Raw genomic sequence first — 10856 nt, 5'->3', positions numbered from 1 at the left:
GCCGTGTATAATTGTAGTGATACATAAAAACCTATTCAGAAGGCACCTGTATCACATAGCGATAAACAAAAAGATCAAATAAAAAGTACCAAAACCTAAACCAGACCATACAGGCCAGCAGCCACATCACCCTACAACTCACAACTGGCAGCCCACTGGAGCCCAGCAGGTGTGAGCCTGGCCAGTACCTGGAGGGGAGACTCCTGGGAGGAGAGCTGAGGCTGCTGCTGGAGGAGGTGTGAGTGGGGCCAGCAGGGGGCGCTCTCACCCTGCGCTCTGTGTGGGTCCTGATGCCCCAGTATAGTGACAGGGACACTGGACTGTAAACAGGCGCCGTCCTTCGGATGAGACGTCAAACCGAGGTCCTGACTCTCTGTGCTCATTAAGAATCCCGGGGTGTCTCTCGAGAAGAGTAGGGGTGTCACCCCAGCGTCCTGGCCAAATTTCCCATTTACCAGTCATGGCCTCCTAATAATTCCCATCTTTGAACTGGCTTCATCACTCTGCTCTCCTCCCCACTGAGAGCTGGTGTGTGGAGAGTGTACTGGCGCACTATGGCTGCCGTCACATCATCGAGGTGGGGTACACACTGGTGGGGGTGGAGGGGATCCCCATGACCTGTAAAGCACTTTGAGTGGAGTGTCCAGAAAAGCGCTCTATAAGTGTAAGACATTATTATTATTATTCTTCATCAGGGATCCACAGCCTGCTGGTCTGCCGCTCCCAGGATTCAGAGCGGCCAGCTGTGGGTCTGATTACTCTGGGGGTCTCCAGGTCCAGGTCTGGGCCGCTCTGACGGAGGGGGGTCGATTACGAGACTGGGAACACCAGAGACTAGAACACTAGAATCACGTCCTGGGCACTGCTCTCTCCTGCAACTGAAACCTTCTTCAAGAGGGGTTAGGGAAAGATCTTTGTTTGCAGCTGCGACCGAGAGCCCCTCTCCCGGTCACTGGTGCAAGCAGACCTGTCTTCCCATGCCAGATTCCCCCCTCAACGGAGTGGAAACTGCCCAGAGTCTGTGTTAAGGAGGGGCCCTATAACATATTAACATGCATGCAGGGGTTATTAAAAAAAATAAGTAAAAGGAGTGTCTTTTGAGGTACGTTGTTTTTCCCCACTAACTCGTTGATTTAATCCAGGTGTAAGGCGCGCATGCTCGCTCGCAGGAACGCGGAGCGCCTGTTCGCTTACCCGGAAGTGACGTAAAAACAGACGCGACCAGTAGCCCCGGCAAGAGATTTCTTTTGTTGTTGTTTTATTAAAAGTTTTTATTTTAGTAAATACAACAAACAGGGGGGTTGTACATATAAGTGTACAAATGTCAGAACTTGAGTGAACAAAGGTAGCATCAAGTGAATGAAAAAGAAAAAAAAACACGTTGTCAACAGTACAGAGGTTGTGTGGTGTCAGGGGTATAAATCCGTTTATATGCCAGAAGAGTTTTTGTAGACCAACTCACCAATCTTATTTTTTAATATTGTTAGTGAGTCTGAGTATAGCGTAAGTCAGATAATTATTTTAAGCGCCAGGTAGTTTTTTTTTTTTTAACGCTACACCCATGTATGTATGTACAATTGTGCTAACATTAGAATGAAGCCCACAGAGGAAGGAGTTAATGTTAATGTGAGCAATATTTCCAAGGTGAAAAATCATACATACTTTACATTTAGTGATTCTGAAATTACAGTAATTTGTAAAAAAAAACAAACACAAAAATCAGTAACAAAAAAACATGTAGGTAGTGTTAGTTTATCTTCTCACAGGTGTGAACAGTTTCCTTAGCCACAGATGAAGAGCACACAGGTCAATCCAACAGTTACAGAGCTAGAAGGGTTTTAATTCTCATTCTCTAGTGTTTATCCTGCACAGTGGTAGAATACTGATCTTTTCACAGGTGTTCACAGTGTCCATATCCACAGTTCCAGACCACAGAAAGTGACAGAGCTGACGGAGTCTGACAGACACACTGAGCAGGAATGAGTCCCTCCAGGAGCCCTGAGTGTCTGGACTCCTGTCTGTCTTCAGTGTCTGATAACTCCCTCAGTTCTTCTGTCTGATCTCTTCTTCTGATCAAACAATTCACCTGCTGTCAGCTGGTCCTGATTGTTAATTATTAAGAGGAATAATCTCTGGGTTTTCCCCATCCTGGGCTGGCTGTTGTCCTCCTGGTGGTGGTCTATCCTGCGGATTCCTCCTCCTACACAACCGGATACCAACTCCTGCAGCTACTGCTGCTGCTGCTGCTACTGCTACTGCTACTGCTGCTGCCAGACCCACTGCAGCTCCCAGGACACCTCCTGTCACACCAGTAGACCCGTCTCCCTGGTCAGAGCCTGCAGGGAAACACAGCAACAGTAACAGACTGGTCTACTGCACTGGGACTGGAGCTCCTATTGTAACAGACTGTTCTACTGCACTGGGACTGGAGCTCCTATTGTAACAGACTGGTCTACTGCACTGGGACTGGAGCTCCTATTGTAACAGACTGTTCTACTGGACTGGGACTGGAGCTCCTATTGTAACAGACTGGTCTACTGGACTGGGACTGGAGCTCCTATTGTAACAGACTGTTCTACTGCACTGGGACTGGAGCTCCTATTGTAACAGACTGGTCTACTGGACTGGGACTGGAGCTCCTATTGTAACAGACTGGTCTACTGGACTGGGACTGGAGCTCCTATTGTAACAGACTGTTCTACTGGACTGGGACTGGAGCTCCTATTGTAACAGACTGGTCTACTGGACTGGGACTGGAGCTCCTATTGTAACAGACTGTTCTACTGCACTGGGACTGGAGCTCCTATTGTAACAGACTGGTCTACTGGACTGGGACTGGAGCTCCTATTGTAACAGACTGGTCTACTGGACTGGGACTGGAGCTCCTATTGTAACAGACTGTCCTACTGGACTGGGACTGGAGCTCCTATTGTAACAGACTGGTCTACTGCACTGGGACTGGAGCTCCTATTGTAACAGACTGGTCTACTGCACTGGGACTGGAGCTCCTACTGTAACAGACTGTTCTACTGCACTGGGACTGGAGCTCCTATTGTAACAGACTGTTCTACTGCACTGGGACTGGAGCTCCTATTGTAACAGGACTGGTCTACTGGACTGGGACTGGAGCTCCTATTGTAACAGACTGTCCTACTGCACTGGGACTGGAGCTCCTATTGTAACAGACTGTTCTACTGCACTGGGACTGGAGCTCCTATTGTAACAGACTGGTCTACTGGACTGGGACTGGAGCTCCTATTGTAACAGACTGGTCTACTGCACTGGGACTGGAGCTCCTATTGTAACAGACTGGTCTACTGGACTGGGACTGGAGCTCCTATTGTAACAGACTGTTCTACTGGACTGGGACTGGAGCTCCTATTGTAACAGACTGTTCTACTGGACTGGGACTGGAGCTCCTATTGTAACAGACTGGTCTACTGCACTGGGACTGGAGCTCCTATTGTAACAGACTGTTCTACTGGACTGGGACTGGAGCTCCTATTGTAACAGACTGGTCTACTGCACTGGGACTGGAGCTCCTATTGTAACAGGACAACTCCTGTAGTAACAGGACTGGTTTAACGTGGTCTAGTTTCTTGACAAATCAGCTGGACATACATCATATACAGTACAAAACTCACCCAATGATAGTGTTACTTTATATTATAAGAGATATTTAACACTTACTTTTATCTGAATCTTGTGATTGTTTCTTGGTGTCTGGTGGTAGAAAGAAACAGAATAATTGTTACACACTACAGTATCTACCACTGTCATGATTAATACATTTTGTGAACCTAAACACTTCTCAAGAAAACTAACTAACAAATGAGCAGATTTAATTTATTTGTTTTTTGTGACTTTCTCAGTTGCTGTTTTACTTAAATGTCCTGTACATATTGGTCACTCTGAACTAAACAGTGCAGTATTTCAAATAAGTAGTGGTTTTAAATATTTAAGCAAAATGTCAAAATTAACACAAAAGGTTAAGACTCCCAGACCACAGAGAGGGTAGCTACTAACATTATCTTCACTTGGACATGATACCAAACCGTTGTGTTATTCAATATTTACACAGCAAGCATTCATGGAGTTGAAAAATCAATTACAACACACATTCAGTTAAAGCTGTGTTTTCAGAAATGAAAAGATGTTGAAAGTTTTGAGCAGTGGAGGAATATTTATATTGGATGCTCATGTTACCTTCGACAGTGACAGTGATGACACTGACGGCCCTCTTGGTACTCCTGTCTCTCACAGTGTAGCTTCCCTGATCAGCCTGTGTGACTCTGTGTATGATCAGGTATCCCTCCCGCACTGAGACACGATCTTGTTGGGTGTCTGAGCTCTTCGGATAAACCACAGTGTTGTTAAACAGCACCTCCACCTCATCAGCGAACACAGGGACTGAGAGATCTTCTCCAGGCTTCACACTGCGGGTCTCTGTATGAGCTGAGAGAGACACAGGTCATCGCACTACATACAGCCTTGTATAAAATGTGTCCAGTACCTTGTATACATTGGGAGAGAAAGAGGTCAAAGCCTTAAGGTAAAACTCAGAAGGAGAGCCTCACTATTGCTAGTGACAGAAATCTGTATTCAACGCAAGTTTGAAACAATGAGTAGCAGGTCTCCATTCTAACCCCAGTGCGACTGGGCTCACTGACTGACTCCCCACTAGGCCCAGGCAGTGGATTGGAATTCTGTCCAGGCATGGAAAGCACTGGAAGTTCCTGGATCGTTAGCCCAGTCACACTGGGAGTGGACAGGAGGCCACACTGGGTTTAAGGATGAAGAGATAAAGAGGCATCACTTTGAAATTGAGGAGTGGTTACCTCTCAGAATGAGCGTAACTTCCTGAAGAAACACAGCTTCCTGGTAATCCCTTCCCTGATAAAAACAGGAGTAAGTGCCTTCATCAGAGAGCTTTGTATGGTGTATCGTCAGAGAGAAGTCACCCTCTCCGATCTTCTCTCTGGCCACCTCGACTCTGTTCTCGAACCCAGGGCCAGTGTAGTTTTTTCCATTGATTAAATCCCACACAGGTCTGGAAGGGAGCTCCCACTTGATCTGAAGCTGGTCTGCAGGGAGGTGTGAAGCTGCTTTTCCAATGCAAGGCAGAGTGACTGGGTCACCGACTGGTGCCGATTCTCGGAGAGTCAGAGAAACTGCAAAACACAGCGAAGAAAGACTGAGACACACAGCAACACAACTGGACACCCCCTCACAGACAGGCACTGGAGAGAGAGACACAGCGACACAACTGGACACCCCCTGACAGACACACACTGGAGAGAGAGACACAGTGACACAACTAGACACCCCCTCACAGACACACACTGGAGAGAGAGACACAGTGACACAACTGGACATCCCCTCACAGACACACACTGGAGAGAGAGACACAGTGACACAACTAGACACCCCCTCACAGACACACACTGGAGAGACACAACTAGACACCCCCTCACAGACACACACTGGAGAGAGAGAGACACAGCAACACAACTAGACAACCCCTCACAGACACACACTGGAGAGAGAGACACAGCAACACAACTAGACACCCCCTGACAGACACACAATGGAGAGAGAGAGACACAGAAACACAACTAGACACCCCCTCACAGACACACACTGGAGAGACAGAGAGACACAGTGACAGAACTAGACACCCCCTGACAGATACACACTGGAGAGAGAGAGACAGCAACACAACTGGCAACACAACTTCTGGATTTGTTTTCCCATCCCAGTGTCAGTTACACAACTGAACTCGAAACCGACTTGATGAGATTCATACGAACGTCTTGACCGTGTTCAACTCCGGAACATGTTGGAGGTGTGAAGTTTGACTTTTTGCCATGACATTTCTGAGGTCCAGTAAAATTCCATTTCATCGGCATTTTGTTTCACCTTTCAGATTTCCGCAGCGAGAGGATATATACGCTTGCATTCGCATCATCGTGAGGGGCTCCCGAACTGAAAGAGTTCTTTGATTGAACCTTTTTTAGCTCTACTTACCCTGTGGGAAAGTCATCAGAATGGGCAGAATGAGAAAGATCCTCATGTCAGCTACCAGAAAAACAAAAACAACAAACTCGGTTTATACGAGAAAATGATTCTGTTAAAAACACAATAGTTGATCTGTGCACGATGTTGCATGCTATACAAATACTGTAAGTGACATTGAACCGTAAATGCAGTGATATTGTCCCGTGCACAGTGACTTTAACAACAGCAGGATATCCTCGCACTCCTCTGTTTTGGGGGAAAAAATATTCTAACGGGGCACATGTTCTGTCTTTTGTAAACAGGAAGTACAACACCGTGTCCGGTGATGAGCTTTCCCGGGTTACACGCGTGTTTCTCGCCGTGTCTGTGACAAGTAGAGATGATAGGACTTTCCAAACACACGGCTGTCTTGACGTGAGCCTGCAGAAACCGGTCCTGTGCATAGTTTTCGCCGACTCTTTGAACACTGAACGGAATGCAGCAATGTACAAACCGTGTAACGGATGCGCTCTGGAGTTTTCATGAAACTCACGTAAGTATGAGAATAAACCTCAACTTGATCTTGCTTAGACATGACTTTAAAGAAGTCAACATCCCAGCCGTGCTGCTTGTTCCCCACCCCCACCCCCCTCTGTGTACAGAAGAGCCTCCTGTCCTGACTGGAGGAGCTCACCCAGCTGTGTCTGGAGAGAAGCCAGGGTATCGGCTTCAACCACAGGGCTGGGCAGCCTGTTCCCCACCCCCACCCTCCTCTGTGTACAGAAGAGCCTCCTGTCCTGACTGGAGGAGCTCATCCAGTCGTTTATATATAACGACAAGGCTTTCGGAATTGTACAGATTTTTATTTTCATTCCTCATCAATTAAGCGACATGAAATGGCCGACGAAATGAAACCGAAAGCTCAAAGTATTAAAGAGAAAATACGTTTTTCACTTGTTTGACACTCGTGTGTACAGAAACAATAAAGATCCGAGTCCTTCACTCCCCTGATCTAGAGCTACACGCGCAAATTCCTCGGTCGACTGCGAAAGACGGACTTAAAACACGGTGGACGTAAAAAAAAGTTTAATTTCACTTACCGGCAAAAAGCGGAGTCGCGGTTTTCAAACGGGTGAACTCTCCTTAAACTTTCTGATTAGTCAGAAAAAAAATATCGATCAACAAAAATACGAAAAACGATATTTTGGGTTGTCGCTGTTGTTTCAAGTATCGAAGAGAGAGAGAGAGAGGACAGGGACACCAGCGGCAGGTTTAATGTCAGTCCAGGAAATCAGACGCTAATGATGTCACCTATCAAAGTCCAATCAGTGCGGCCGTCGCCGTGATTCCTTTACTAAACTTACTCATCGCGTCCTGAATTAGAGAAGGAATTTCTACTGGTCAGGAATTGTATTTCTTTTTTTTTCCATTTATTAATCATTCTGGGTAAATTTCACATCCATAAATCCAAATGGTCTAACAATACTCCCCTTTTTAGTACGTCTGAGGTGGAGCTGAAACACTATTTAAATTCTATTAAAAATGTGAGAAATAATAAACATATGATAGATGTAAAAAAAAATACAATTTGATCACATAACTTACTTATTACCTCTGGCGGTTAATTGTTTATTTTTCTGTTTGTTTTCTTGTACCTGTTTTGATCCTCTGGTTGTATTTGTATTTGTAAATTCTTTATACATTTTCATTAAAAAAATATTTTTTAAAAAATCTACTTGTCAGGAAGGGCGCGGTGTTGGTCCTGGCGGCCGTTCTCACGGAATCTGAGACGTGCAAACAGAAAACCATCAAAATGGGGAACTAGAAAATCTCGTGGGTTGGTTTAACTTCATTTCCCTTTCACTTCTCTCTGAACAAAACATTTCCCGCAGAATTCCCTGAACAAGGGAGCCAAGAAAAGTTACACACCGCGTCTTTTTGAGATCAGTCTCTATATACAGCTACCGCGTATAGAAGTATCAGTTCCTATAGCGTCCAGGGGTTACTGTGACCCTATAGTCCGACCTCTCAGTTTTAATTCTGTCAGGGGTCACGTCACCACAAGCTGAGCAGAGGGCGGGTGGCTCTGCTCAGACATCCCTGTGCCCCCCTCTCTCTCTCGCACAGTCAATACGCGCTTCAAAAAGGATCACAGCCCGGATGTTATGCAGATGTTAGGAACCCCAAAATGCGCACCAGACAGATCAGTGGGGGGTTCTCTCTGTCAGACCCCACACCAGACAGATCAGTGGGGGGTGTCTCTCCAGTGGAGCCCACACCAGACAGATCAGTGTCGGGGGTCTCTAATCTCTAATCTTTCTTGTCCAGAGGAAAGTATTCGAAAGTATTAGAAAAGTATTAGAAAGTATTAGAAAGGGACTTAAGTGCTGTATTTTCCCACTGCGTTACAACCTGTTTATAAAAAGCCCGTACTGCCTGTAGCAGGTTGATCTCTGACTCACTCTGCGGAGTGACAGCGGGGCTCCCAATATTGCAGTACTGAAATAAAGACCTTACTCAGGTGAGAGCTCTCTCTCGGGGCTTCCTTGAGAGCCCAGCCTGGCTGATAAAAACGAAATAGGAAGCTGAGAAGCTTCACAATAACACCGATCACACAAACCCCAGCCCCGAAAAAGATATGTGTTTTCTCCCCGGCATTTTGCTATGTGCCCTTACAGCAATGAGATAATTGAATGAGCTCCATTAAAACGTGCATATTTACATTATAAGACTATTTCCACTGTAGCCTGATATATTATAGCGCATGTAGCAGTTCTCACAAAGCTGAGAAAAATACTTGAGCCCCGCTTACCTGCAAAAATCAGGATCCCAGCCTCGCACAAGTGTTCAGGATGGTCCCCCACGCCAATAAGACTCGGCTATTCGCAGCTATCGATTAATCGATACACCGTTGAGAGCGAGCGTACTTCCTCCTGCTGGACCCAGGAAGGGCGGTCCCCCGTGAGGTCAGGCGACCACAGGGGACACTCACGTCAGGTCCCGCGATCGGGACACGGGGCTCGGACCCGGAGCCGGCGGCCTGTGGTTTTATCTCGGCTTGCCGAGAGCGTGCGACCGTCCCGAATAGGGAAGAACAACACGTCCTGTCCTAAAACTATCTCGCCTGGAATAGCTGTACGGCGGAAAGCATTTTTTAAAGCGATCAACAGAAGCAAGGGACTTAAATAAATATAGATCTATAAAAATCGAACACTTCAGCTGGTTTTGAAGTTAGGAAAAACACAGTTTCACTACCGTTTCAGTCCCGTCTCTATCACGGTCACAGAAAACACGTCTGACGGAAGAGTCTTTTCCGGGGGAGAGTACCTTGTGGGACATGCCCACCCTGCGCCCGACAGCAACAGTCACGTTCGCGCGAATGAGCTCGGGTTCTAATGAAGCTCCTCGCATGCAGCCAACGAGACGGGTCTGAAACACAGACACTCGCCGTCCTTTTGCTTTCTGCTCTGTGTGCTTTCTGTGTGCTTTGTGTTCTGCGTGATTTCTGTGTGCGGTGTGCTTTCTGTTTGCTGTGATTTCTGTGTGCGGTGTGTGCTTTCTGTTTGCTGTGTGTTCTGCGTGCTTTCTGTGTGCGGTGTGCTTTCTGTCTGCTCTGTGTTCTGCGTGATTTCTGTGCTGTGTGCTCTCTGTGTGCTGTGTGCTTTCTGTGTGCTCTGTGTTCTGCGTGATTTCTGTGCGGTGTGCTTTCTGTGTGCTCTGTGTTCTGCGTGATTTCTGTGCGGTGTGCTTTCTGTGTGCTCTGTGTTCTGCGTGATTTCTGTGCGGTGTGCTTTCTATGTGCTCTGTGTTCTGCGTGACTTCTGTGCTGTGTGCTTTCTGTGTGCTCTGTGCAAGGACATGAATTCGGCCCCCCTTGCGAATTAAAAAACAAAACAAAACTTGTCCTTCCATTTGCCGAGCGGGCCGAGGGGTTTGCTGATCCTGCACCGCCACCTAGTGGCCACGAAGAACTGCTGCCGCCATCGGCAAAACAAAAACAAACTTCCCGTACGCCCCCACTTCAGGTTAACAAATACGGCCCGTGGCCATTGCGCTCATTAACAATCCCGGGGTGTCTCTCGAGGAGAGTAGGGGTGTTACCCCAGTGTCCTGGTCAAATACCTCCCTGGTCTTGACCCAACATGTCCTCCTAATCACCCCCCTCTCTGAACTGGCTCCATCCCTCTGCTCTCCTCTCCCCTGAGAGCGCCCCCTGCTGGGCTCCAGGGGTCTGTGAGCTGGGTGAGAGCGCCCCCTACTGGGCTCCAGGGGTCTGTGAGCTGGGTGAGAGCGCCCCCTGCTGGGCCCCAGGGGTCTGTGAGCTGGGTGAGAGCGCCCCCTGCTGGGCCCCAGGGGTCTGTGAGCTGGGTGAGAGTGTCCCCTGACCTGGGAAGAGCTCTGAGTGGAGAGTCCAGAGAAGAGCTCTAGATGTGTGAGGAGTGATTATTAATATTGTTATTATTATTATTATGATGATTACATTCCACTCTGAAGGGGACGCCACCCCACCTCGTTATGAGCAGAGACTCCTCAGAGTCAGGTTTCGATGTGACACAGTACAATAACATCCCCTTACATCACCATCACCCTCTCTCTGCTCTGCAGCGCGGGTGGACAACTTCTCGATGGCAGCCGGAGACAGTCTGTCTCTCCCTCTCCACACTACTGAGCCAGCGGAGGACAGGACAGGAGGCTCTGCTGTACACAGAGGGGGGTGGGGGTGGGGAACAGGCTGCCCAGCCCTGTGGTTGAAGCCGATACCCTGGCTTCTCTCCAGACACAGCTTGGTGAGCTCCTCCAGTCAAGACAGGAGGCTCTACTGTACACAGAGGGGGGCGGGGGTGGGGAACAGGCTGCCC

The 10856-nt window shown here is 47.8% G+C and overlaps 1 protein-coding gene across 3 annotated transcripts; it reads right to left on the bottom strand.

Moving 5' to 3' along the window:
- Positions 1-1301: 1301 nt before the first annotated feature.
- Positions 1302-9781, bottom strand: LOC138242403 (CD276 antigen-like). 3 transcript variants are annotated; one of them, XM_069197871.1, is made up of 7 exons: positions 8810-9780; positions 7098-7149; positions 6028-6078; positions 4839-5171; positions 4207-4455; positions 3691-3723; positions 1302-2336 (listed from the first exon to the last, which is right to left on the bottom strand). In XM_069197871.1, exons 3-7 carry the CDS (start codon positions 6071-6073, stop codon positions 2110-2112), a joined length of 888 nt encoding a protein of 295 aa, XP_069053972.1. In that variant the 5' UTR covers positions 6074-6078; positions 7098-7149; positions 8810-9780; the 3' UTR covers positions 1302-2109. The 3 variants fall into 3 exon arrangements, with proteins under 3 accessions (XP_069053972.1, XP_069053973.1, XP_069053971.1); XM_069197872.1 differs by lacking the exon at positions 7098-7149 and having other exon boundaries at positions 8810-9781; XM_069197870.1 differs by lacking the exon at positions 8810-9780 and having other exon boundaries at positions 7098-8803.
- Between the last annotated feature and the right edge of the window lie 1075 nt (positions 9782-10856).

This window comes from Lepisosteus oculatus, chromosome 14 (assembly GCF_040954835.1).
Source record: "Lepisosteus oculatus isolate fLepOcu1 chromosome 14, fLepOcu1.hap2, whole genome shotgun sequence".
NCBI lineage: Eukaryota > Metazoa > Chordata > Actinopteri > Semionotiformes > Lepisosteidae > Lepisosteus > Lepisosteus oculatus.
Note: the sequence above shows the minus strand (reverse complement) of the source record. Positions and strands in the feature narration are given on the sequence as shown.

Bases quoted from the DNA above. Each gene is read 5' to 3' on its own strand.
- LOC138242403 (XM_069197872.1), bottom strand. From the start codon at position 6,073: ATGAGGATCTTTCTCATTCTGCCCATTCTGATGACTTTCCCACAGG. The intron at 4,456-4,838 runs GTAACCACTCCT...TGTCTCTCTCAG, and splicing joins AGTTACGCTCATTCTGAGAG to CTCATACAGAGACCCGCAGT. The intron at 2,337-3,690 runs GTAAGTGTTAAA...GTTTCCCTGCAG, and splicing joins ATCACAAGATTCAGATAAAA to GCTCTGACCAGGGAGACGGG.